At 40.4% G+C, this 25,281-nt stretch overlaps 1 protein-coding gene across 5 annotated transcripts in view; it reads right to left on the bottom strand.

The window, feature by feature from the left end:
* Positions 1 to 25,281, bottom strand: part of sox5 (SRY-box transcription factor 5) — a 169,430-nt gene that overhangs the window by 68,409 nt on the left and 75,740 nt on the right. For all 5 annotated transcript variants that reach the window (XM_055154036.1, XM_020926348.2, XM_020926346.2 and 2 more), the window contains one exon: positions 3,833 to 3,919. In XM_055154036.1, coding sequence (XP_055010011.1) covers positions 3,833 to 3,919 — 87 coding nt within the window. The remainder of the gene's footprint in view (positions 1 to 3,832; positions 3,920 to 25,281) is intronic.

The following is a 25,281-nucleotide window of genomic DNA, read 5'->3' as shown; positions in this document are numbered from 1 at the left end:
TTAACATCCCTGTGAAGTGTGGACAAATATGAACTCAAAAACACAAATATGAACTCAGAAACACTTTGGCCTCCACCCAGTCACTGTACGTTATTCTATAGACTTTACAGCATGCGTTGGGTGGGTCCAGTGTAAACCATAAGGTGTGAACCTCCTTTACAGCCTCTTGTGTGTGAACATGACTGCCTCTGTCTCTCCCATTTAGCCCCTCACTATTTCTCCTCTCCCTCCATAAATCACCTCTGTCTGCTTGTTTCCTCAGCTGCCAGAGGATCGATAACTGCTTTCCTCATTGGTTTTACACACAGTGCGCTCAAGTCCTTTAGGCAGATAGCGAAACGTGTGTGTGCGTATACCTACAAAGCCAGCCAACCTGCACCACCTTAGCGTGTGTCTCCATGCTCATTCGAACACACACACACACACACACAAAGCGTAATTAACCAATTTGTAACAATGTTATACTTGTCACTGCATTGGCTGGGCTAATTAATGACCCGCGCCGCATTGATAACTCCCTCCGGTTAGAAGAAAATGGGAGAGGAGAAGGCCGAGCGAAAAGGCAAGTACAAGACTGAATGAATAAAAGGAAAGAGAAACAACCTGACGCTAGACTGGGGCACACAGAAAACTGAAAATTATATCCACCTAGACACGTTAATCCACTTAGACCAAAGGTAATTAAGGTTTTGCTTAACCTAATTCTGCAGCTGACATTCAATTTGTTTCTGGTTAATTGTAATTGACTGTAATGGTGCAGGTAACTGAGTCAAATGAGAGACGCCATCTCCAAACAGTTCCTGTTTTCTTACACTCAGACAGGTCCTAAAGAATAGCTGTAAAATGAATGTCCTACTTTGACACTAATTGAATAGAATACAGTTGTACAGTAATTTCGATTCAACAAGGAGTGACATGTAACGCTTTATACAGTATGTGTTAAAATGCTATAGGGTTTAGTTTGAAGTTTATATTTTTTCAACCTTTATGGTTCTTGCTGTTCCACATAATATGACATATTTATAGAAAATTTTAATGAATGTCACCTTTATGCAACACATTTTTTCAATGATGAACCACATTCATCTACTAGTACTAGTCTCCTCTCTTCATGGGTTTCAGCTTCCTGTTATATGGTGCCATTTTGAAGACAGTTGTCGATTCAAAAGATAATTTAGTTTTAAATTGTTAATTACTATGGCAACTAACCCTAACCCTAAATTTTAATCATTCTGAAACCCATGAATAACTCCGTTTTTATAGAATGCTCTGACAGTTTTTGCATCAATAGAGGACGAGACACAACAATGTAAGTGAAAAAGAGCCACATTTTACACTCAGGTACTTATCAAAGCTACAAATTGCTGTTATGATAAAACAATTGCAGTTTTTCCTCTATTACCCATGACAGACTGGGGCACAGTGTCATCCCTCTTTGACTATTGCTGCTCTTAATGCGTTTTGCTATGAACCACATGGGGCCTTTTACCAATGCTGCTCTCAATACTGTCGACGGAGCGGGAGGCGATGGCTCAAAATCACTTTGTACACCGCAAAAAGCACTTCAATGGAATTCGATGTTGGGGGGAAAATGCAAACACACAAACATACACAGACACATGAACACACACACACATTCAGACAATTTACAAAGACTAAGGATGCCTCTTTTTGCCTCAATTGCATTACATTATAAAGCCACTATAGAGGACACACCTATACTCCACACTGCCTGTATTGGTCCCCAGCTGATAGTGTGTGGAGATGCTAGCGGGACACCCCATACAGTGAAATGTCAGCGCAGCGGGGAGCTGGGAAAAAGGGGGTTTGATCAATAAGACCCCCTCTGGATGTCCATGTCAGCCCGTCAGGCTCTTTGATTACATATTGCTTTGGTGCCTAATGAAGCTCAATTACTGCGAGGAGAGCGGAGGATTTGCCCTAAAGTCACCGGGAATAATAAGCAATGTTTCACCCACATCTGCCCCTTTAACAGCTCTTATACAAGTTCACAGAGCTGCGCTGGTCTATGTACTGCAAGTGCTATTCTAACAGTTTGTTTATAATAATGTATGGCTGTAAAGTAGAGCATAAAGATACTCCACTCAATCTCTATCATTTCATTCCACGCTGTCAGTGTCAAAGGGGCAAACTAATAACTAATATGGAAAGACTCCTGGTGCTTCTTCATCTAGTAGAACAAATACCACATACAGTGAACGGAGCCATGCTTTGTGTCATTCCACTATTTACTCTGTCTGTCAATGTATAAGTAACAAAGGTACAGTCCAGAAACGTTTTAAAGGGGCACAATGCAACTTTTCTTATGAAGAGTCACCTGCTTGTATCCACGGAGATGTTATTTCTTTGCCTACAGTATAGCATTAAACTCACACTATTCACTAACTGATTTACAGATGTGAAAATCACTTCTCTCAAGACCTGAGCTGTAACATGGCCTGGTGTCATAACCTGCTTGAGGACATATACGTTTAATGCCATGCTGTGGAACATTACACGCAAAGACAAAGCATCCCCATGGAGACAAGTTATATAGTGCAAAAATAAAGTATTTAATTTTCTTGATTTCAAGTTCTGGGCTGTATAGAAAACTCAAGCTCTTGTAGTTAAAAAAGTTCAGTATATTCTCACAATTGTAGCAATAGTACAAAACAGTGAGATGAGCCCTTCTTCACAGTTGTCTCATAGTGTTCAAACTAAGTTAAATAAATTCTCCAGCTTGCAACGTGGCATCATTTGACTTCTGAGTGTTGTCTCTATTTGTAGCAATAAAACAAAAGCTCAGTATTGTTTGAGAGAATAAATGAAATTGGGAACATGAGCGCTGCCAAACAGATGTACCAGTAATAAAAATAACAAAACACTCTTTTGTTTTGTGTTGTCTATGGGCATTCTTTCTGGGTATTAACGCGTTTGAAGTTGTATTTTGCCTCTTGTTAGCTTGTCTTGTTCTCGTCAAGGCACAAATAAGCCTTGTTCTCATTTACACGTAACAGTTCTTTATATTTGGAAAAATCTTTTGTCGTTTGTTTGGACTACAACCAATGGGAGCAGATGATAGTGATTAGTTCATTTGCACGTTTGGATTTGTAAAGGGAAAATCTCCTTACAATTGAGGTTGGAACTGTTTTGAATGTGTCTATATAAAGCACATGCTACAGTACATTTTAACACAGAAACCCCAATTGAGTGGTGTGACTGGCTCTTGATTCAAAGCTTAGTAAAAACATTGTACAGTAAAGTATATGTGCTGTTCAACATTGATGCAAAAGTAACATTTTACCAGACATTTGCATATCATTGCAGCATGAAAAGGTGTACTGCAACCACACCACCTGCTTGTTTTCATAGAGATGAATTCTACTGGGTCCAAAATGTTCCAGAGAATGCCATTAAACTTATCTATGCCCATGGAGACAAGCAGTGACAACCTTACACTAAGATATAATGGTTTTCAATAAAGACATGAGCAATAAGATGCATTAAATTTCATGCAGCCATACACTCTCCACCAGGAAAGCTGCACAGTGCATCTTTAACAAATGTCATTGGAAACAGTGATGATTCTGGGAGCCAATAACTATGAAAAATGTGGTTGAAAAGAGTTGCCGAAATCCTTTTTTAAACTGAAGTACCAATTGAACAATGTTGGGGACTTGAGCCTCAGATCTGTGTGTATCACGTCAGAGCACAGAGGGTAAAGTATCTATCATGCCATTTCTGTCAATACTTGGATAATAATTAACAACATGTTTTATAACACAATTCCTTAACCACTTAGAAAGTATTGCAGCTGTAGCATAGTTCATACCTTTGATTTCTCCGATGTGCCCTGAGCCCATGGCCAGAAGTTTGTCCTTCCAGTCTTTAGACAGCAGCCTCTCGATGCTGGGGGGCTCTGAATGAGAGAAAGAGAGAGAGAGCGGGATTCAGATGACTGGCCAACATGACAATAAAGCTCATTTAAAGTCCATTTGCCGTAATAAAGGCAGCAGCAGCTCAGTCTAATGGGCACATCAGCAGGAGAGAGGGAGAGAGAGAGAGAGAGAAAGAGAGAGAGAGAGAGAGAGAGAGAGAGAAGAGAGAGAGAGAGGAGAGAGAGAGAGAGAGAGAGAGAGAGAGAGACAGAGAGAGAGCAGGAAAGAACAAAACAAGGCAGCGGATGGACGAGCGAATGGGCGACCGAGGGGGAGAGCCGGCCCTCACCTGCTGCTCCTGAATCATTAGCCCTGTGTGTTCTGAGACAAAGAGGCCCTTAATGCACCCACCACAATGGACACATTATCAGCCAGGGCTTTGTTTCCAACACACTCTCCTCTCCTCCACAGCAGCCGCACACACCAGCGGACACTCACTAATTACACTGAACCAGGGACATGCCAGATTCACATACACACACACACACACTAACGCACAAGCCCAGGGCACAGCGGGGAGAGGAAATGTCACCGGAGAGAGCGGACTCATGCAGCGTGCGGGCCCGAAATGTGGCCACTCAGAGACACACAGTTCAGCAGACGGAAAATATTGTGATTGAAGAGACACAGATGATAACAGTGCATGGAAATTACTGGATGTTTTACTAAAATACTGGTGATTTGGAACATTAGGTGGGATTATACAGAGATTTAGAAACTTATTCTGCCAATAAGGAGTCATTTGTCTTTTAAATGACTGAGAAAGCAGCAAGATTTGTTAGGGCTGAATAGTCTGTTCAAATTAGATGATACCATGCTTGGCCCTGAATGTTCCTTAGACTGGCATTAAACTGGCCAACTTACAGGTCAGTTCTGCGGTGAGGTGATGCTACTTATTTCATGGATATTGTAGTAAAATACAGATGATTTGCACTATTAAATGGGAGACAGAGTATCGAGCAATATGGCAAAACTGACCCTATTTTTAAGTGTAATACAGAAGCCTTTTTGGATTGAGAATTTGAATTGATAGATCTTAATGATCACAGTCAAATACATGAATGCATGTCTCACTTAAACAGAAAGAGATACAGGACTACATACCATACTCCATACAACTGTACAACAACTCACCCTTACGTAACAGATAACCTTCTGTCATGTCAATCACTTACTTTCTCCTCAAGACCTCGGAAAGTATTACTATATTCCTATATTTTTTATTTTTACTTGTACATATACATGTAAATAATTAAGCCTTATTTGACACCAGTCTGTTGTTATTTTGCTACTTATTTTAAGTGTATTATTACCATATATTTTTGTGCTTTGTTATAATAATATATTGTCATGTGTGAGCTACTGTGTCCTAATAATTTCCCTTAATAAAGTTTGTCTAAGTCAAATTATTAGGGGCATTATTTGGCGTCTTCTTTTAAGCAAACAAATACTAACTTTCTTTTGGTCTTAAAATGTAGTAATTGTGCAAAAACAACAAAGACATGTGGATGTGGACAAAAGGCAGTGAGCGCGAGGAGGAGACAGAAAAGTGTGAAGTACAGCTCTATTTACTGGTGCCATCTGCAGTGAGAGACAAGCCTTTGGTAAAGAGGAGGTTTTACTCTTCAAGTGGAAAAAGATTAACCCTATCATCCAGCTCAAACACACTGTCTTTAAACATCTCCTCTCTGTGCTTACATATAACAGCTCACAGATGCACAACCACTGGCAACTGCTGCTGATGACTGCCGAAAAGTTGGTGCGTCTCCGGATTATTTTGTTCGCGTGAACTTAAGTGACATGAGCGATTTAAGAGGGAAAACGTCTTAATCTGGGTGGTATGTGACAGCTATGTACACACAAACACTAATACTTTCTATAGAGGAAAAGTCCAGTGAAAGCGCTTAGCATTTTTCTCTGTGAAATTACACATGTGCGCGTGGTGGCTCCATAAATTCAACATCATTCTCAATTTTAGACCTCTACATTTGAATCTAGAATTTGGCTCACTAATCATAAAGTCGCTGGTTCAATTCTAGATGAAAAGGCATTGATTATAACTATAGAAGTAATCAGGACCAAAGCGTTTCTAAGAAGGGAATGAAAAAAAAAAGTACATGCAGCTCTATTTTTATTTTAAGTTTTACTAATGCACAAATATATTGACTCCCATACAAAATGAACAGAGTCAAACTTAAAAATGGTAAATGGCCACATTTATATAGTGCTTTTCTACCTTCGAGGTACTCAAAGAATCACTCACCCATTCACACACACACTTATACACTGGTGTACACAGGCACTGAGCAAAATGGTTTAAGTGTCTTGCCCAAGAACACAACAACGCATTCATTTGTGGGAGTTGGAATCATACCACTAGCCATGTGTGTCTGCTCTACCAATAATGCTTTTATTTCAAGAGCAGGATTCGATCCACTAACCTTTGGATCAAAGGACGAATGCCACCTCAGCTACTGTCTCTCCTTGTATGTTGTTTGTTTTGTTTGTGCACATATCTGTGGTTGAAATAAGCAAGGGAGTTAAATTCTAAATAAGATTTCTGGCAGAATAGTCCACTGAAGCATATTATACTATAACACCCATATGTTACATCAATCAATTGTCTGAGCACACATAATAAAGCTTTGTGGAGTGTATGTTTAAGCAGAACAAGATGTTTACGCATTTCCAGCCCAAACCAAATCGATTCTATAGCTAAAACTATGTCTCATCTGTCTTTTTCTCTATGACATTGATTGAAAACTGGAACCACCTGGAGATGATCAGGAATGAAGACTCGTGATCGGAGGAGCAGGCATGCGACACAGCCTGTCCTACATACTGTCCGTCACTTATAGAAACGCACACTGGACATTGAGTGAGAGCCATGGCCTTCCCCAAGAGAATCAAGCATCTCCCTGACCACAGCACTGAAGTATTTGCTGATTACAATGGACAAGTGGGGAGCTATGCGTTCCACCCAGTCCACCTTGTATTCCTGAGACTCAGATGGTGCTGTTGGCCTTTGGAAGTGCCCTTGGACTGTGGCAGGTCTGTCCTTGGGTTTTAGTGCTGTCACTCATGGAGATTGTCACAGACCAAGTTGGAGCACTGTGTCCCTGATGTGTCCTGCTGCTATCTGTCAAAGCCCCAGCTGTAGCCTTGGCGAAAAGGCAAAAGCAGCAGTAAACAACATAATTCATATACATGCAAAAATAATGGCTTAAAGGGGCACTAAGCAACTTTTTTGGTGCCACCTGCTTGTCTCCATGGAGATGTTATTGCTATGCTTGGAATGTAACACAGTATAGCATTAAACATCATTCTTGCATTCTTTGTTGCTTAAAAATACACTGAACGGCATGTTGCTGTGAGCAGGGTCACCTCTCCACAGACCTGACCCATGTCTTGGCCTGGTACCGTCGCCTGCTCGTCTCCCTGGGCATAAAGTTTAATGCCATGGTGTGGAACATTCCAGGCAAAGTATTAACATCTCCATGGAGACACCACTAGTGCACTTTAAAAATAATTCTTAACATTTTGTGTTGCTTTCTCTTTCTATCTTTCTGCAAATCCTTATGCCTTAAATTTGTCCATATGGATTCTAACCTCATCCAAATTGTTTACCATCATGATATTTTGTTAGCTAACCCTGACCTAGATAACTACATGCTCTATATCTGAGGACACCATTGGTCACTCTGTAATCTGCTATTATAAGTCAAGAAAAGGAAGTCCGCACACAGCAAAAGTCTTGTGCATTTCTGCTCTGACAGCTGTCCTCGCATCAGCCCAACAGGTGCTATTAGCCCCTGGCTCACTCTCTCTCCCCCCACTCCTCCGCTGTCTCTCGCTCACCCCCCTCCAGCCCCTTACTGCCTCAACAATGACAGAGGCTTTTAAGCCAAAGAGCTTTGACAAGTGAGAGGGAACAACAAATGGCACGGTCGCCTGTTCTCTCGGCAGAGCGGCCTCTCTGTCTCCATCTCTTAGTTATTATTTTTATTTATTAACAGGGCTGCAGCCATTGTCCCCAGTGACAGGCCCGGGCCACTTTAACTATTAATAAAAAGCCAAGAGCCTCTTTTCATTGTGCAGCCTATGGCAAAAAGGGAGGAAGTGGCAGGAGAGGAAGAGGAGGAGAGGAGCTTTTAGTAGGAAGTTGATTGATGTGCTGTATACCATGAGAGATGAAGACACAGTTCCACCAATAACAAGGTACAACAAAGGATGACAAGATTATTCGGTTAATCAATAATTGTGATTATTCAGTTCACTTTTTTTGTAAAGTGCTGTTTTATCTGTTTTGTCATTTGCTGTCGACTTTTCTTTATCATTCAGAAAGTTTGATTTCATGTCCACGGGTTTCAGAGGAAAAATACAAAACAGAAGTCCTCGAATATCTCCTCTAACTTTATAGACATCAAGAGCCTTGTCACATCTATAAGACAATGTGAATGAAACTCAATAGATACATATTTGGTGACTGTGTCAAAATTTGTGAATAAAAGTAAAATTGTAAAGTGTTCAGCCCAACAATAGTAAAATGTCATATTGTTAAATAAAGCATGTGAACTTTAATAACCCACTCAAAATGACATATCAGAGATGACCTCATGCACATGCTGTTGTCCAAGTCTTGAGCATCAGTAGTTTCACTTTGCTTGCATCACCACCACCTATTGTCCAATATGTTATTTCTGATCGTATTTTGGAAAGTACTTGGGAAAAGTCAAGTCTATATATTTAAGGCGGTGTCAGACTGTTAAATACAATGTTGATTCCAATTCATGTCAGTCCAAAATAAAAAGGAACATTAATGTGAACGCCCCTATATTTTAACCAAACTTTCCCATGACAAATAGTCTTTCCTTTCCAAATTCAGGAAATGGCATATTACATTGACGTTAATTATCTTTTTTTCAGAACTATTTCAATGTGGAACTGGAACAAGGCTGGCATAGGCTGCACTCTTGTTAATTACAGTCATAATAACAGAAAAGCTGTACCACAACTTTCCATAGACATGTAACTTTGTGTTTGTATGAGACTGGTGTCAAAGTGAATATTGTGAGGTAAGAGGGTGGAGCCTATGCCCACGTAGGGTGTGGGTTGCATAGTTTTAGGGTGGGGTGTTACAAGCGAGGGTTAAAAAATGTACAAGGAACACAAGAGGAAGTGTAATGGGTCTGGTACAGGTGGAGACCAAACTCATTACATTCAACAAGATCCATCCAGATTATTTTAAAAACAGGAGACTTCCATATCTGTTATTTATTTTGTATAAGAGATTGAAAAATGAAGCCAAAAATAACTATCACAAGAAGTATCGCTGATCATTTATTTTGATATATATGGGAATAATATGACATTTGAAATTGTGGTAGACTTGTGCATGTACTACAGCTGATTTTCATCTCATGGCAAGGGGAGGCAGATAAGCTATGAGGACTGAAAGTGGAACGTATAGCTATAACTCAACTGAAATACTTGGTAAATGGTCAAATAGTCACATTTTTATACAGCACTTTCCCACCTTCAAGGCACTCAAAGCGCTTTACATCAAGAAACCACTCACCCATTCACACACACATTCATACATCAGTGTACACAGACACTGGGGGCGAGGTGGGTTAAGTGTCTTGCCCAAGGACACAATCACAGCATTCATCTGAGAGACTTCTCTACCAATAAAGTTTAAGTCGAGAGCGAGATTCGAACCATGAACCTTCCGATCAGTGGACACTCTACCAACTGGGCTGCTGCTGCTGTCGCCCAAATACTTGAAAAGGTTAGTACAAAAACGATAAAAGCCACCATTCAACAGCCTTTATATTTATTCATTATAAGACATTTTGCCTTGCTATAACTCAATACATACATTGGATTCTAATGTAACAAATGTATAGAGGCAAAAATTTGAAATATTGAGGACACTGAAAATGCTAAAGATCGGTATTTCTTCTATAAGATCAAGGCTTGGTGTGCACAAAAATCAAAAAATTCAAGGAGTAAGAGTAAAATTGAGCATAATCATATTGTTCACATCACATATAACAAACACCAGCTGAGATTATTTTGAAGTCTAAAATCTCAGACAAAGGGAACTGCGTGTGACGTTGTGATTGTGATCCCTGACCGCAGAGGAGGATTCTGGGAAAATCCAAGTGGGGGGACGTGTGCACAATGACTCTGGATTCATGGCCTATTATTTTGGATCATTGGCTCAAAAGGAGTCAAGCTGCTGCCCTGCACAGGAGCCAAAACAACCATGTCCACCTGCCGGGCCCCGCACACAAACAGCACACAGGGAGCAGAGCCAGGAGGAGAAGGTGGAGGGGCCACAAATCTACTCAAGGAAGAGTATTGTCTGTATTGTCAAGTACCCAGGCATCATCCAAATATCACTGCCTCAGTTTATTATTTTTTAGTATTGATAGACCTGGTCACAATCACACATTCTGAAGTGTGAAATATTGTTACAAAAATCTCAATAAATGATAGTACTGAAACAACTTTATCCCATTAACATAATGACCCTAAGAACCATTTTCTACTTGTATATCATTAAAAACAAATTAAAGACAAATTAAACACTTTAGTACTGAGAATCTATAATTAGAAGTTACTCAGCACTCAAAAAATGACAAAATATTCCCAACTATTTTAAAGAAAATGTACACACGATACAGCCCCAAAACATATTGTTCCAGCTATAATGTTTTAAAAGATAAGTTGATATAGTAATTATCGTGATGTCCATTGATGACAAGCATAGAGAATGATAACGACAAAGTTAGTATTCTATTTCCAGAAAAAAAAAAAGAAAATGAACCTGTAGATTACGTCACCACGTCTTTGAAGAAGTCCATCCATCCACAAAATATTCCCACATTTGTAAACAATAACTGATCATAACTTTTGACAATATTAACAGAGTTATTGCTAATACCACTACAGCTCTGACCTCCCCAATTTTCCCCTCCCCTCTGCCCCATTCTCTCACTCACTTTCTATTTTTCACTCCAGCGTTTTGCCCTGACTCACCGCAAGTGGCCAGCTCTATTTTTCCTATTATCTCATATTTGTGAAGCCTGCAGACCTTTAGAAGAACACTGAGAGAGGGGGAGAGAGGGGGTGAGAGGGAGGGAGGGGGCTTCTGTGGAAAGAGAGTTCGGGCCCTTGGGTACTCAACAAAGGGGTCTCTGTGCCAGCGCCAAGCCCAGTCCAGTTCGGCAGGGGAGGGGTGGAGGAGGGGGAGGAGAGGGCGGAGGGTGGAGCGGGACAGCCCACAGGAAAAGGGCCCTGGCTCGGGACCTCGTATCCCCCAAAAACAGGCTCCACATTGACTGGAGTTTTGGCAACCATTGGGACCATCCAGCAGTGACTACCTCCTCTCTTCCTCCAGCTATCCTCTCTCTATTCTCTTCAATGGAGCGGGCTATATATCAATTTGAAACCATGTGGGAAGTTTATATTATATGTTGTGAGTTGAAATTGTAGGATCAACAGTGACTACCCCCTTCTCCCCCTTCTACTGTTCTGACTAAGCACTTGTCTGGTGCCCCCATCCGCAGATCAGTTTCCGTAGTGTGTTATGAAAAGCTAGAGTGTTACATGCCGCAATAAAAGTTTGAATTGTGCCTTTTATAAGAACTGAACAAGCAGTGGAAAAATTATCTAAAGTCATTCAAGGTTACCATTAGTCTATGAAGAGGCTCAATTGTCAAACTTTGTTACAAGAAATATTGTTTTGAAAACCAGAGCTCTTACCAATTTAAAAATATGACTTCACTTTGTAGAAAAATGAGTATAGGGAGCGTACCAGCGTCAGCAGTCACCCACTTTCGCAGAGTTTACATGTGATTTGAGTATACGATTAGATCACCTCACGCTAGGACTAAATCTATCATGTAAGCACTAATACAGTTATCTTAATCATATTTAACCTGGACACGGACAGATGCCATGTCAGCATTTCTGATAAATTATCCTAAGAAAACTGTTGGTGAGGAGTCTATAAATATCACTGTACAACCTGTAAGAATCTATGTGAGAAGAGATCTTATCAGACAACATCTATGACCTATGAACATGATAGGTCTAAAATAAACTGGAATATAAAAAGACTGAACAATTACATGCAATGTGATCTAACTTAAGACAAGTGTGATATTAAATGAAAAAACACATCAAATATAAAAGCGGTGTATGATTGAATTAATCTGAGGTATTCTGTTTTAAATAATATATTAATGAGGCATGTCTTCCCTGTCTCAAAGTCTGGTTCAAAAAAGGCGTATTTGGAAAACAAGTGCTCACTTATTTAGCCCTCTCCTGATACCAGCGCTCCCCCCGCACCGCCAGGGCCAACATACTCCATTACCAAATGATGATGTTGATATTTTGATGATCAATTCATGTCTGGTTGAGCTGGGCCATGTGTCTGGACACATTTTCATTGATTCCTTTTTAAGACGGTCCAATGCGAATCGGGCGGCCGTGCCAATGTTACGAGCAGCCTCTTGTCAAAAAAGGGAAGATAAATAAATAAATAAAAACAGGGCAGCGTTGTGCGGCTTCAGAGGAGTCTTGTAGATACGGAGGGACATGTATCAAAAAGCTTTTTGTCCAAGCCCACCTCGCACCACCACCTCCGCAAGGTTAGCCGCTAAAAGTACCAATTACTGCCTTGTTGTCGGAAGAACAGCTCTTGGCAACCGTGCTGCAGTGGCCTCGGTGTAAACACTAATTCCCTGTCCTCCGCCTTGTCCTGGTCCTCCAGCCTTAATATCCGCACCCCTTCCCAAAGCTCCGTGTCTCAGAGCCCCCTCCCTGGTCTCCCTGTGAAGCAGAGGACCACCGTACACTGTCATTCAAAGCCTCATCCAAATTCACTTATTAATAAAGCCCTGCTCACTTGGCAAAGGAACATGGACATTAGAGACTTTAGACATTAGGACATTAGATGTGTTCCATCAGAAAAAAGTTTTTTCACTATGCTAAAAAGTACACATGAATTATGTTGGTTCAAGATTTGACCCCTGGCTACTGCAGTGATACATACCAGTGAGTTGGATAACATTACTTTGTATTATTATTCAGAGCCTATTAAATGTAGTTATTAAATTTTGTTTGGACTGAATTAGATTTTGACCTCTGACTTAGCAATTAAGACATGCAAAGTTTCTACTCTGCGTGAAACTTAAATAGATTATAGAATCACAATGAACCTACAGTAGTACAAGATCACCAAAGATCGTGTTAGCATGAAGCAGGGCTGCATCTTTGCATTAGCCAAGTGGGTTATTAGAATGCATATTGAAACAGAAAGCTCCACTAACATTTTGCATTGAAATTATATTATATACAAGCTTTTGGAATGTGGCCACATTTAAGCTTCTCTCCATAGAAACTAAGTTTGGGCACCAGTGGTTTGTAGCATCAAAGTAGTTGGCAAGCAGTCAGTCATTAAAGAAGTACTTCTGAGAGTTAGCACTCACCTTTCAAAGTTAGTGAAGTTTTTGGGTGCCTCGACAGGGGACATATGGTCCTCCCCTAAAGTACTGTGACAATCACAGCCGCACCGCTAAACACATTTTAGGGTGACACACCTGCTCCGGCACACGGCACACACAGGCACACTAAATCTCACTTGCCAAAACACTTAAAGACCAAGTGGAGAGATTTATTTTTGACTATTCGAATCAAGATAAGCTCAAAAAGAGACAAACAAGCTTTTTTCCCAGTCTCTCTGCAAATAAGTGACAAGACTGAAAGAGGATTTGAAGACCAAGCAAAACAACAGATGCAGAGGGGCAGTTTTTCCGTCTAATATTAGGTGTTGTATGAATGTATAGCAACATGTTTCTATTAAATGAGAGAGTCTAAGAATAGGCCAGCGCACATAAAGCGAATATTTACCAGGGGTGTCAGTCAACAGTTTAATAAATTGAAAATCCATTTATCTGAATATACAGAGTTCTGCCCTTCACTCCGCCGCCTTTGCCTAACAGATGGTGTTGTGGGTGCTTATGTCCAATTTGATTTGAACCAAACCCTCAGCCAATTTTTACACTGGCATGAAATCTCGCCGAGCCAGATCCGCGCACTGGCAGTCAGAAATAGCAGCGGAGAGGGCGCGACATTGTGAAAGAACGATGAAGGGCAAAATCTGGAGACACATTGGAGAGAAGTCGCGCACAAACTTTCCTTGTTGTTGCTTTTCCCCCCAGCTTCCTCCTCTGCATGTTGTTTTTGTGCTCCTAGAAATTAGCGATGCTATCTTAATCGTTCCTTGAGACAGAGAATGTTCTTTTCACACACAGAAACATTTCCCCAATTGCCTGTGTGACCTCCATTATCATTAAATGCTCTTTGATAGCATCTAGACATTTGAATTCACTGCGGGCTAATTCGGCTTGGCCCTTGATAGCCAACGCATTGCCACCTTATTAGGGACAAGCTATGGGACTGAGCGCGGATCGCATTTTCATTTTACAGCCTCATACTTTACAGGTGAGGGGAGAGGGTGTCACCTGTGGAGCTGATAACCGCTGAATACCTGCTGCTAATTGCCTGGTTAACAAACACAGCCTCCTGGGAGCCTATTGAATAGATAATCAAGACTGACAACCAGCAATGACTGCAGGATTGAAAACACCTTGATATTTCTTGAGGAAATTTGTCGCACCCACCCAAGGAACAAATTGAAACCTAACTAGCAGCAGTGGCTCTGTGGTTAGAGTGCTCACCCACATCCGAGTTCAGATTGTTGTTGTGTCCTTAGGCAAGACACTTCCCTGACCTGAATGAATGAATGTGGTTTGTGAGTGGTTGCATATGTACTGCTCAGATAACGGGAAATACTACTTACTGCTACTTGAATCTAAAACCATAACACACTTAAATTAGATACTTGGAGCAATTTGAGAACACACTTGTTACACATTTTCGATTAAGAGGGACAAAAATCATCACTTTTAACCAGAGTGGAGTCAGGTAGGAAAAAAACATTTTAAAAAACTGTATAAAAACATAGTCACGGCATAGAATACATTTGACTTTTTTCCTAAATAGCAGCTCTTGACGGACTTGGAACGAAACTCCAGTCCCCACAAGGTGTGCTCAAATTGTGCCATCTCACACTCAGCCTCTCCATGTGAGGACAGTTAAATAGTGTCTTGTCTGTTAATGCACACTGCCCATCAGAAGCATCCTGTTAAAGTAGGCCAAGACGCGCGTGTGTGTGTGTGTGTGTGTACTTATGTGTGTGTCTACCACTGCTCCTGCTGTTGTAATGGAAAATGACACTTGCAATCTGTCTTGTGGCAATAGCCCCTCTCCAGTGCGCTCTCGTCTCCACTCACACCGCCCCGGGCCCGTCCTTGTCAGCGCGCAGCCTTATTGCATCACTTTAACGTGACAACAAAAGAAGACATTGTGGATGGGGCCTGCCGCTGTGTAGAGGAGGGGGTGGAGGGGTGGTACCACGCATTAACGGGGGAGGGAGAGAAGACGCGCGCTCCCGTTTGCTCCTCCGAGTCGTGACATTTTTCGTCTGCCTGTCAAACCGATGACAGAGACACACAGACAGAGCAGTCCTGACACCCTAATGCTGCTTTGCATGTTGGGAGTCCGTTCAAACAAGGCCAGGCTGTGACTCTAACCTCCCTATCCATGTGTGAACAAGGGCTGCATGTGCCTTTGGAAAACCGGGAACACCGGGAATTCTGGTGAACAGGTTTCCAGTCACAAGATCTGAGCAAGTGAGATGTGTGGATGTGATATCCTCCATAACAGATTTAATTCTGTTTGATTGACAGGAATGCGTGTCTTTTTATTGTCAGGGATGTGTTAAAATCATTCATTCTCACAGACATTGGCGACATCGCTCCACAGATCTGACCTGTAACTTATCCTGCTCTCCACAAGGCTAAGTTTACAGCCACACTGTGGGACAATCATAACATCCCCAACAGAAAAGTTACACAGTACATCTTTACGTATCCTATATGATTGTAAGCTATTTTGTGTCTGCCATTTGAATTCACTTCCCATTAGCTTTATACTTACACAGAACCATGACTTAAGTGTCTGTATGAATGACGGGCAGGGTCGGTTGTTCCTAATGCTATCATGTTTTGGCTGTGTGCTGTTCTATGATTGACAGTTGGCTTGGCTCTGCAGTGCTATGCTTTGCCGGACGGTGGAGGAGGGACACGCCTATACGAGTTAATGTAGACTCAAGATGACAAGCAACAACACAGTGCATACGTACACACACTGTTGTCTCAGTCTTTCCTGTTTGAAAGCTTATGTCATTTACATAATTAGCTTTTACTAGTAAGTCTGTGCATTATGGAGGTAATTGCACTTTGGTATAGACAAGTATGATGGGAGGAATTCTGTCATTCAAGGCATCTAATGGAGAATCTTGACATAAACGTTTTCATACTTAAACAGTGTGAGTACTTGATGAAGTCAAAGTAATCATCTTGCCAGGGTGATCTTCTTGTTCAAAATTACTTCAAAAATGTGTATGAAACAAAAAAAAAAGGTTGATTTAAACTGATAAATAATGAGATTCATAGAAATGTACCATGAGGCACCTGTGTTTTCTGGTGGGGGGTCCACAGCCTGTGTTTTTATATTGCTCAAATAGGCTTTGAAAAACATGCAATCCATGAGCGGGCTGCTTCTTCATGGATCTTACCAGTAACTTGGCCTGGTGGTGGCACCTGCTTGCTTTTAGTTTAATGGTGTTCTGTGAAACATTCTCGATGACGCAATAACATCTCCACGGAGACAATCAGATGGCAGAACCTACACTAGAAAAGTTACCTTTTCTGAGCAGGTTTCTATTTGCTTCTCTCTTTCCAACAAACACCATGAATCATTCTTATGTAAATCCTCTCTTCACCTGCCAGTTTGCGACAGGTCCGACAGTTTTTCATGTGTACTTTTTCTAACCGTGTGAATGCCTGTCTCATCTTTGCGGGGATTGAGCCCAGACGCAGAGAGCTGTGAGGCCTTAAGAATAGCCTACTTTGTCCTGGGTCTGCTCAAACATCGGGCGACAGACATGTGAGAACCATTAGACCACTGGTAACAACAGCCCAAACAGCGCTGGAATGCTCTGCTGACTACCATGTGTGTAAGTGAGAGAGAGAGACAGAGAGACCGCCGGTGCATTTGAGCGAGTCTTAGTCACTTCTGCTGCTGCTGCTGCTGCTGTTGTTCACGTCTTTGCCTGTAAATCGCTCCTCACTGCTAGTTTTCCTGGCAACTTCACACTGGTTTGAAGTAAAAGTGCGCTGACTGGTAAATGAGGATTGGCTTGTCTATAAAATTAAAGCTACAAGTTGCTTTTGGATCATGCAACCATCTGACCGAATGTTTGATCATTTGAAGGGCAATTACTTAAGCACGTGCTAGTAATTACAAAGCAATACGGAATGATTAGCAATGATTGGAAGTGAAAATACTTCCAAAGTACATGCAAATTATATGGTTGATTAAACAGGACAATTAGTTGTAGATGTAGGACTCAAATATTTTCCTTAGATATATATATATATTTTATTTCCTTAATGATCTTTCTCTTGTAATTGTAACAACATTTTCAGTTCAATTTGTTTTTGCATAGCTTAGTGGACAAAGGTCATGCAGCCAGGTATGGGTTTAGCATATTAGAACCTACAATTACTGCTGTGTCTGTACTTTATTGATAATTTTGATTTTTTTGTTGTTGTTATTCTTTTAGAATTGGGATTGTGCCTTTCAAATACATATTCAAAAAATATAGTTGTAACTGTAGAATATTAATCATTGTGAATGTTTAACAATAAAAGTTACAACAAAAGTTATAACAGTTGTGTGCCAAGCCTGAACTCTAACAAATTGTCATCCTTGCATCTGTGACTGCATCTCTCTTCAAGCATAAACACACAAACTGTCTAAACAGAGGCAGCACTTTTGGGACACTCTTTAATATGTTCATTTTTCCAAGTTAAACCTGGATCTGCGACACATTTGTCACCTAATCCAGGAGCGAGAGGAGCCTCCTATCTGTGCCAACTGCAAACGGCTCGAAGCTGGAGGGAGCCAATTCGACCAACTTATTGGCTACAGCAGCATCTCTAAAACCTTAACGCAAACTGTATTTATTAATATAACAAATTAGGCACTTGATCAAATTGTGGTTCCCTCTTTTATTAAATCAATACCTTTAATTGAATCAACCATATCTTATACAAACAGCAAGATATATGGACTACTTATGATATGATCTAACTGGTTTTATTTGTTGATAACCACTTGCATTGTAGTTTTACAGGCAGTCTGCAAACATCAAGAGCCCACCTTCATTTTACGTTTCCCAAAAAAGACACCCATGACTATTTGAGTGGGCTAATTGTCTTAACAGCATTTACAATATTGGGGGAGTGACTGGAGACTGCAAGAGGCTTATGATAACCTTTGCCTTAACCACGTTAGCTTGATTAAATCAACAACAAAACAGACAGGAGGCCAAGAAATTTCTGTGAAGACATCACTGGCATTTACTTGAGTTTTAGCTTCTGTACGATTTGTCCATACATGTCTCACTGAAGTAACCAAGTGTTTTTGCATAGACATATTTGTAAAACTAGCATCACAAGGCAAATCAGAAGATGGTTACTTTGGGAGAGTGAATGGAAGCGATAAATATAGACCAAAAGCTGCCAGGAAGGAAAGATGGACAGTCAAATGTTGTCCCAAATGTGTGCAAATCAGACAAAGACACCAACAGGCTATGTTAACCCACACACCAATACAAGTGACACAGACAGGAAGCTCCATCCACATCTTTAAATAGAGCGATTACACACCACTTTCACACCACTGGTATTGATAGTTGATGATTTTTGAAGTGAAGAAAGGGATAAGTGAGAGAAAGGATGGAAGAAGGAAAGGAGGGAGGGAGGGAATCATGTGTTCAGTTTCTTTAAGGATAAGTAAAGGCCAAATAAGGTACACTTAGTTGAGTAACTTTTACTCTGCTAAGCAATGGCAATGGCTCAGAATATGGAGGCAGTTATAAAAATATAGATATAGATGACTAGAAATTAGACTGTTTAATAGGCTGATTATAGATAAAAATATATTACCAGAAGACTTGGGCAAGACACATCCCCCACATTGGCCGCATGTGATTATTGATGTGAGAATGTCATCTAGGTTTAATGATGATGATGTCATGTCAAAATTGTGCAATGTTTGGTTCAAAAAACACTGAACACAATTTATAATTCCTGACATGTCATGTGTTATATTTGCAAAGCTCTAATGATGTAAACATCACATTTTCCATGTGACTGCCATATAATGTTTAACATTGTGTTTCATCACCTCTTTAATGGATTGAATTGAATGCTTATTGTATGATACTGTGGGCTTTTGGTGGGAAAGAGTTTTGACAATCATTAGTTCATTACAGTCACTATGGGAATTTAGATGGCTGGCCAATTAATCACATTTGAATCGAGACTGAGTATGAATTATGTCTAATAGTCAATAATCAACTTGGGGCTTTTTAATAGTGCGGCCTATAGCCAATCCTCTGTCAGTAAAGTTCAGACTTTCTGACTATTTTTGTGGTAAATGTAATAGATTAAAAATCTGTATTGTTTTTGCTCAGGACATTAATGTTGAAATAAATTATAAAATGTACCAAAATATAATATACTAAAAAAACTCAAGATCAAGCAGTATGCACGCATAAAAACAAAGTACCTCACAGAATCCCTCAAAATCAGTATGAAATATCACTATCAATATATCAGTCATTGTTTCATTGAGTTGTGGGCATGTTGTGAAATGCACAGTCGTCTCATGCCATAACCTCCTGTTCTCCGCCTATGTGATCCTTGGAATCACTACAGCAACACACACCTGGACTGCACGCTGATGCACACACACACACACACACACAAGGCGTTCCGAGCAGCTGATTTGCTTTGTCGTATTACAATGAGCCAGGAGCCCTCATGTTACTGCGCACTAGTGTGTGCGTCAATGTGTGTGCGTGAATATGACAGATCCAGCCCAGAACTGACTGGCATCTGGCGGTGGCAGTTGTTTTAACAGCTGAACTGACAGCATTAATCCGAACGCACCCAAATCAAAAAGAGACAACACCTGTTCACTGCTCCTGCGCCCAGTGGAGGAGGCGCACGGGGAGAGGGAGGGCGGAGAGGAGAGTTGTGTGTGTGGGTGGGTATTTATCACACTGCGGGGACAAAAATCTGCACACACTCACATTATGGGGACCTGCCTCTCTTATGTGGATAAAAATCGGGACTCCGTAAAGGCTTAAATTTTTTGAAATTGAAATGTTTTTTTTCTGACAATAGAGGTGATTTGTACAATTTGATTTGTGGGATTTTGTGTGTCCAGTAGAATTAATACCATAACCAAAACAAAAGGGTTAGGTGTTGTTGTGCAGAATATTTTGTTGTTTGTGGAGAAAATTATTAGCGATTTGCTAATTGCATTCATTCAAATTGCGATTTTGATTTGATTGTGATTACTCTTGCAGCAGCAGCCCCCATGATATAAATCCTATATTACTGTATTAATAGATATGGGTTAAAATAGGCAAAGATATAGATTAGGCAAATAGTGATTATGGTTAAGGTTAGAATCAGACTCTAGAAAATTAATGGAAGTCAGTGTAACGTCCCCAAGAAGCATTGCAACCAAACCTGTGTGTGTGGGGGGGGGTATGAATGAGAGGGATATAGAGGGGGAGTGATTAGAAACAGGTGGACATGGTGACAAAGGGCGGAGGAAGAGGAGAGAGAGGAGAGAGGGAGACGAGTGAGGAGGAGGAGGAGGGGAAGAGGGGAGATGGGCACAGAGCCAGGTGATACACGGGCGGAGGGCCAAACAGGAGGAGAGAAAGAGGAGGAGGAGGGAGAGGTGAGTGCCGATAGAGTGATCCAATAAGCTTTCAGACCAAGGTGTAGTGTATTAACAGACGCAGAGTCAGATACTACAGATGCAAACGTTACATTACAGACAACTGGGTTTCTATCAACCTAAAATACACTCATTTAATAGCTTGAATGAAACACGTATTTACAAACTATGGGCGATCGATTATTTACAAGCTTATTGGAATTTGTGTCATAATATACAGTATGTCATATGATAATTCCAGTAGCTTAAAGTAATTTTGCAGGAAGATGCAGTAAAATCATATATTTACTTTTTGTCCAAATACATATAGTAGGAATAATTGTATGCAGTTGTTGCATCTGCTTAGGGGTCAGAGTGCTCCAAGTTTGTGTGACACTGCCTCGACTGTTTTAATGCTGTAGGCCAGTGATTCTCAAACTTTCCACACCAACTATAACAGCAAATATTGTTAATGTCATCGTTACAGTAAGCCAAGTTAACAGTTCCCAAATGTCTACACAGCCCTATGTTATATCCTCTCAACAATAAACAAGCTTTAATATTATACTGCTAATACGTTCATACAATCAATAGTAAAGAACGAAAAGGAGTTGGGAGAAATCCATCAACATTTGTCCAATCCAACCTCCCCATGCTCTGCTGCGGTTGAGGACCCTGCCCAGTCCCTTTGACCAGGCACTAAGAGGTTAATTAATATAGACCCTGTGGCTTTGGGGTGCTGCCACACTGACGGACTCACTCAATGGAAGAATAACTTGATACAGCTCTATGGGATGTGAGGAGAGTAGACAGACTATAGTTCACTCACACATGACTGATATCTGTTTAATTACATGCTGTGGGCAAACTAGTTGGGAGACTTGTGTCATAAAACTGTCACAAAGAATGTAATGGCAATATCTTACATTTTAAATTGATTCATATTGACATAACGTGATTTATTGCTTGCATCTTATTCACACAATGGCAAGCCAAAAAATTGTGCATTCACTTTCAGTTAGATTTCAGACAGTGATTGGTTATCTATTCGCTTACAGAATGTATTAAATATACAAGCTAAGATTCAATTCTGAAAGGAGATTCAGAGTAAAATCGCAATCAATGCATAATTTAGGTGAAGACAATTACACTCAAAATATGGCTGTATGGTCATGTTTACATGATCATGCAGTGAATTATTAATTATTAAGTATGTATTTTACAAAATAGAAAGGTTTTACTTGTTTTGAATTGTAACATTGGTTTTTGACCATCAGCAATTTTTGAATGGTAAATGGTCACATTTTTATATCGCACTTTTCCATCTTCAAGGCACTCAAAAAGCTTTACATCAAGGAACCACTCACCCATTCACACACACATTCATACACCAGTGTACACAAACACTGGGAGCAGGGTGGGTTAAGTGTCTTGCCCAAGGACACAACAACAGACTGCTTTATCAATTATGTTTATTAAGAGCGGCATTAGAACCGCCGACCTTTGGATCATTCTACCAACTGAGTTACTGTCGATATCGGTATGGGCCATGTTACGCCAACAAGACAAAGCCAAAAACATGTGTAAAAGTTCTACAGACACATTGATTACAGATGTGTACACTAGAATCATGTGCAGTGCAAAGCACTAACCTGTAATTATAGCTGTCATATTTATGAGTCTATCTCCTGTGAGCTGTGGAGTATGTTGTACCCAGTTTCTCCAAAGCGCCTTTACATCCCAGTTCAGAGTTAAATCCCGGGCTGGACGCTGCTGACATGAGCGACTGAGCCTGATGCTTGTATGTGTGTGTGGGGAGTGAGATGTAAAATTGTGCTAAGCAGATTGTGCTACTTTGTACACAGGCCTACATGGATTATGAAGGGAAACCATCACACGTGAAACATTAACATACAGTGTGTGAGAGGCACGAGCTGACAACACTTACCCACACAAACTTACCCATACGTAGCCATAATACATGAGCACAACAATATCAGCTAATAGGCGCTAACAGAGAGCTTATTTCCAGTCTATTTAAGGCGCTGAGAATGTACAGTGGGTTTACATGCTGTTGTTGTGGGAGTACAGATGTTTACTTTGACTACGGCAACTAAATAGGTCACAAATACATGGACAGATGTTCAAATTCCACAGGATTTTGGGGACAGTGAATACATGTATTTACATAGTATGTGTTGCAAAGTCTACTGTCTACTACCCTGCTATTCATTTGATCTTTTTACATATATTGGCCTTGAGGTAATAGAATAAAACATTAAAGAAAGTCAAACAAGTTATTGTACATAAATAAAACAGTATAAACAACACTAGAAATTCATGTTGCTTTACACATTTAGTAGACTGTCTTGCATTCCTTTTTGTTGTATTCATGTACTCTATGTTAAGCAGAGAAATATAACAATAATAGCAGAATTTGGAACAGGCGTTTGAATGCAAAGTTCACCAGAGTGAATAGCATTTGAGCCCTTTAAGTGTAAGTATTTGCACTTTGACTTCATCCGGATGTATTGTTTAACCATTTTAAGATATGTTGAAAGCCTTTCATATTCCTTTGATAGAATAACAGCTAAGCAAATGCAAGCCAATGCCAGTTTTAACAAACCCATTAATCTTGCTGCTATTTTGTTGCATAAAAACATTCCTGTGTCTCTCTATGGGAATGGGAAGAAAAGAACAAAAAAATAACAGAAACGCTGCAGAATCAACAAGAGGGCACAGCAATGAGAAAGCTCAATAGATAAATCACAAATTCCTCCGCTCTGGTCATGGGACGTGGGGTTGAATAGAAGAGAATGGGTTGGATGCCAGAGTTTGGGGCCTGGCTAATATTTGGGAGTCAGTGACAGGTTTCTATTATGCAGGATAGCTTGAATCAGACAATCTTGCACATTCTTGATGCAAAAAAGGGGGTTTTAAAAGACCCTAAAAAGGCCCTGTCATCTTGCCTGGAGTATCAACATACACAGGGGCACATACAGTAGACAGCCAATCTCCAAGTGTCAACAATGGCCAAGAACTGGAAGCTAGGGCCTGATTCATGAACCTCAAGCTTTTGTACGAAAACTTAATGCCACACCGGGAGGCCAATAACACACACAGCATCGCGAGAAAGACCACGGGACCCCCTTTTCCAACTCTTCTAAGAGCTTTTATTCTGATGTATCGGACAAAAGCTGTTGGGGCACTGCTTTCCAAACCAAAAAACACATACACAATCGAGCAAACTATTCACAGGCTTAATATCGCTCATCTGGGCTTTACAAAGAATGGGCCCAAAAGGAGTTTCATCCCCAGTGATTGTCTAGTAGAGCAAGGCCGCCACGGAAAAGAATGCCAACGTTGAAAAGCAAAACAATTCAATAAGAAAGTGACTTGAATGCGCCTTTCATCAAGCCAACACAATGGAGTGCCCCACAATGCGCCTCAGGTTGGCCCCATGACGTCGTTCGCAAGTCACAAAAGGGAAGAAAAAAGTACAAAATACATGGAGGAGGAGGGAATTACCTTGATTTGAATCATGAGAAAAAAGATATATATGACTAATATACGTTTTGTTGGTTTATGAAATAGGTATATGTATGCCCAAAATGCCCTATGTCAGTTTCCTGCTTTGCCTGATAGTGTCAGCTGCTTGTGTCCATGGAGATAGATAAGTTTAATGCTACACTGTGGAATATCCTAAGCAAACAAATAAAGCCTCCACCAGAAACATTGCAAGAGCTGCAATGGTTTCCATTGTTTTTGTATGTGTATGTGATGTGGTGTGACTTTTGTCTGGATTCATGCATTAATTATGATTGTGACTTGATGTATGAAAATGAAAAATACACATTGAAAACACAACTTCAACTGAACCCACTGTTGTCTGCTTTGCTGGTCCTAAACCAACAAAACATGAATAGATACATACATTTTAACTTCAACCCAACACCTACCTCACGTCATTATTTGAAGAAGAAATTACTACAAAAGAATTTTGTATGTCGCATATGTTTTGTCTTTCTATTATCTACACTGCATTCTTGAAAGTAATTTGATGTATTCAATTTAATGGAATTCCTCATATACACAATGACACTGACATTCAGATGACAATACAAATGAAAAAATATAGCAGGTTAGCTCCAAGTATGTGGCCTTTCCTTGATTTATGGAGAAAAACGCACGTTCCTTTGTAATATTGTCCTTTTGTTAAAACACATTAAAATCTCACCACTGAAGATTGGCAAATGAGCTACACAACAAAAAGAGTAGAAAAAACATCTCTACTAAAGTTACATTTGTGAGTGGAATGGGCATTAGGGTGACAGCTCAAGGGGACTGTAAGGTATCAAACACAAGCACCACCAAGTCTGTGAACACTTTTAACTGCGTT

This window comes from Boleophthalmus pectinirostris, unplaced genomic scaffold, assembly GCF_026225935.1.
Source record: "Boleophthalmus pectinirostris isolate CB_2022bp ecotype Guang Dong unplaced genomic scaffold, ASM2622593v1 HiC_scaffold_18, whole genome shotgun sequence".
In the NCBI taxonomy this organism is placed as follows: Eukaryota; Metazoa; Chordata; class Actinopteri; order Gobiiformes; family Gobiidae; genus Boleophthalmus; species Boleophthalmus pectinirostris.
This window is presented reverse-complemented; position numbering and strand designations above follow the sequence as displayed.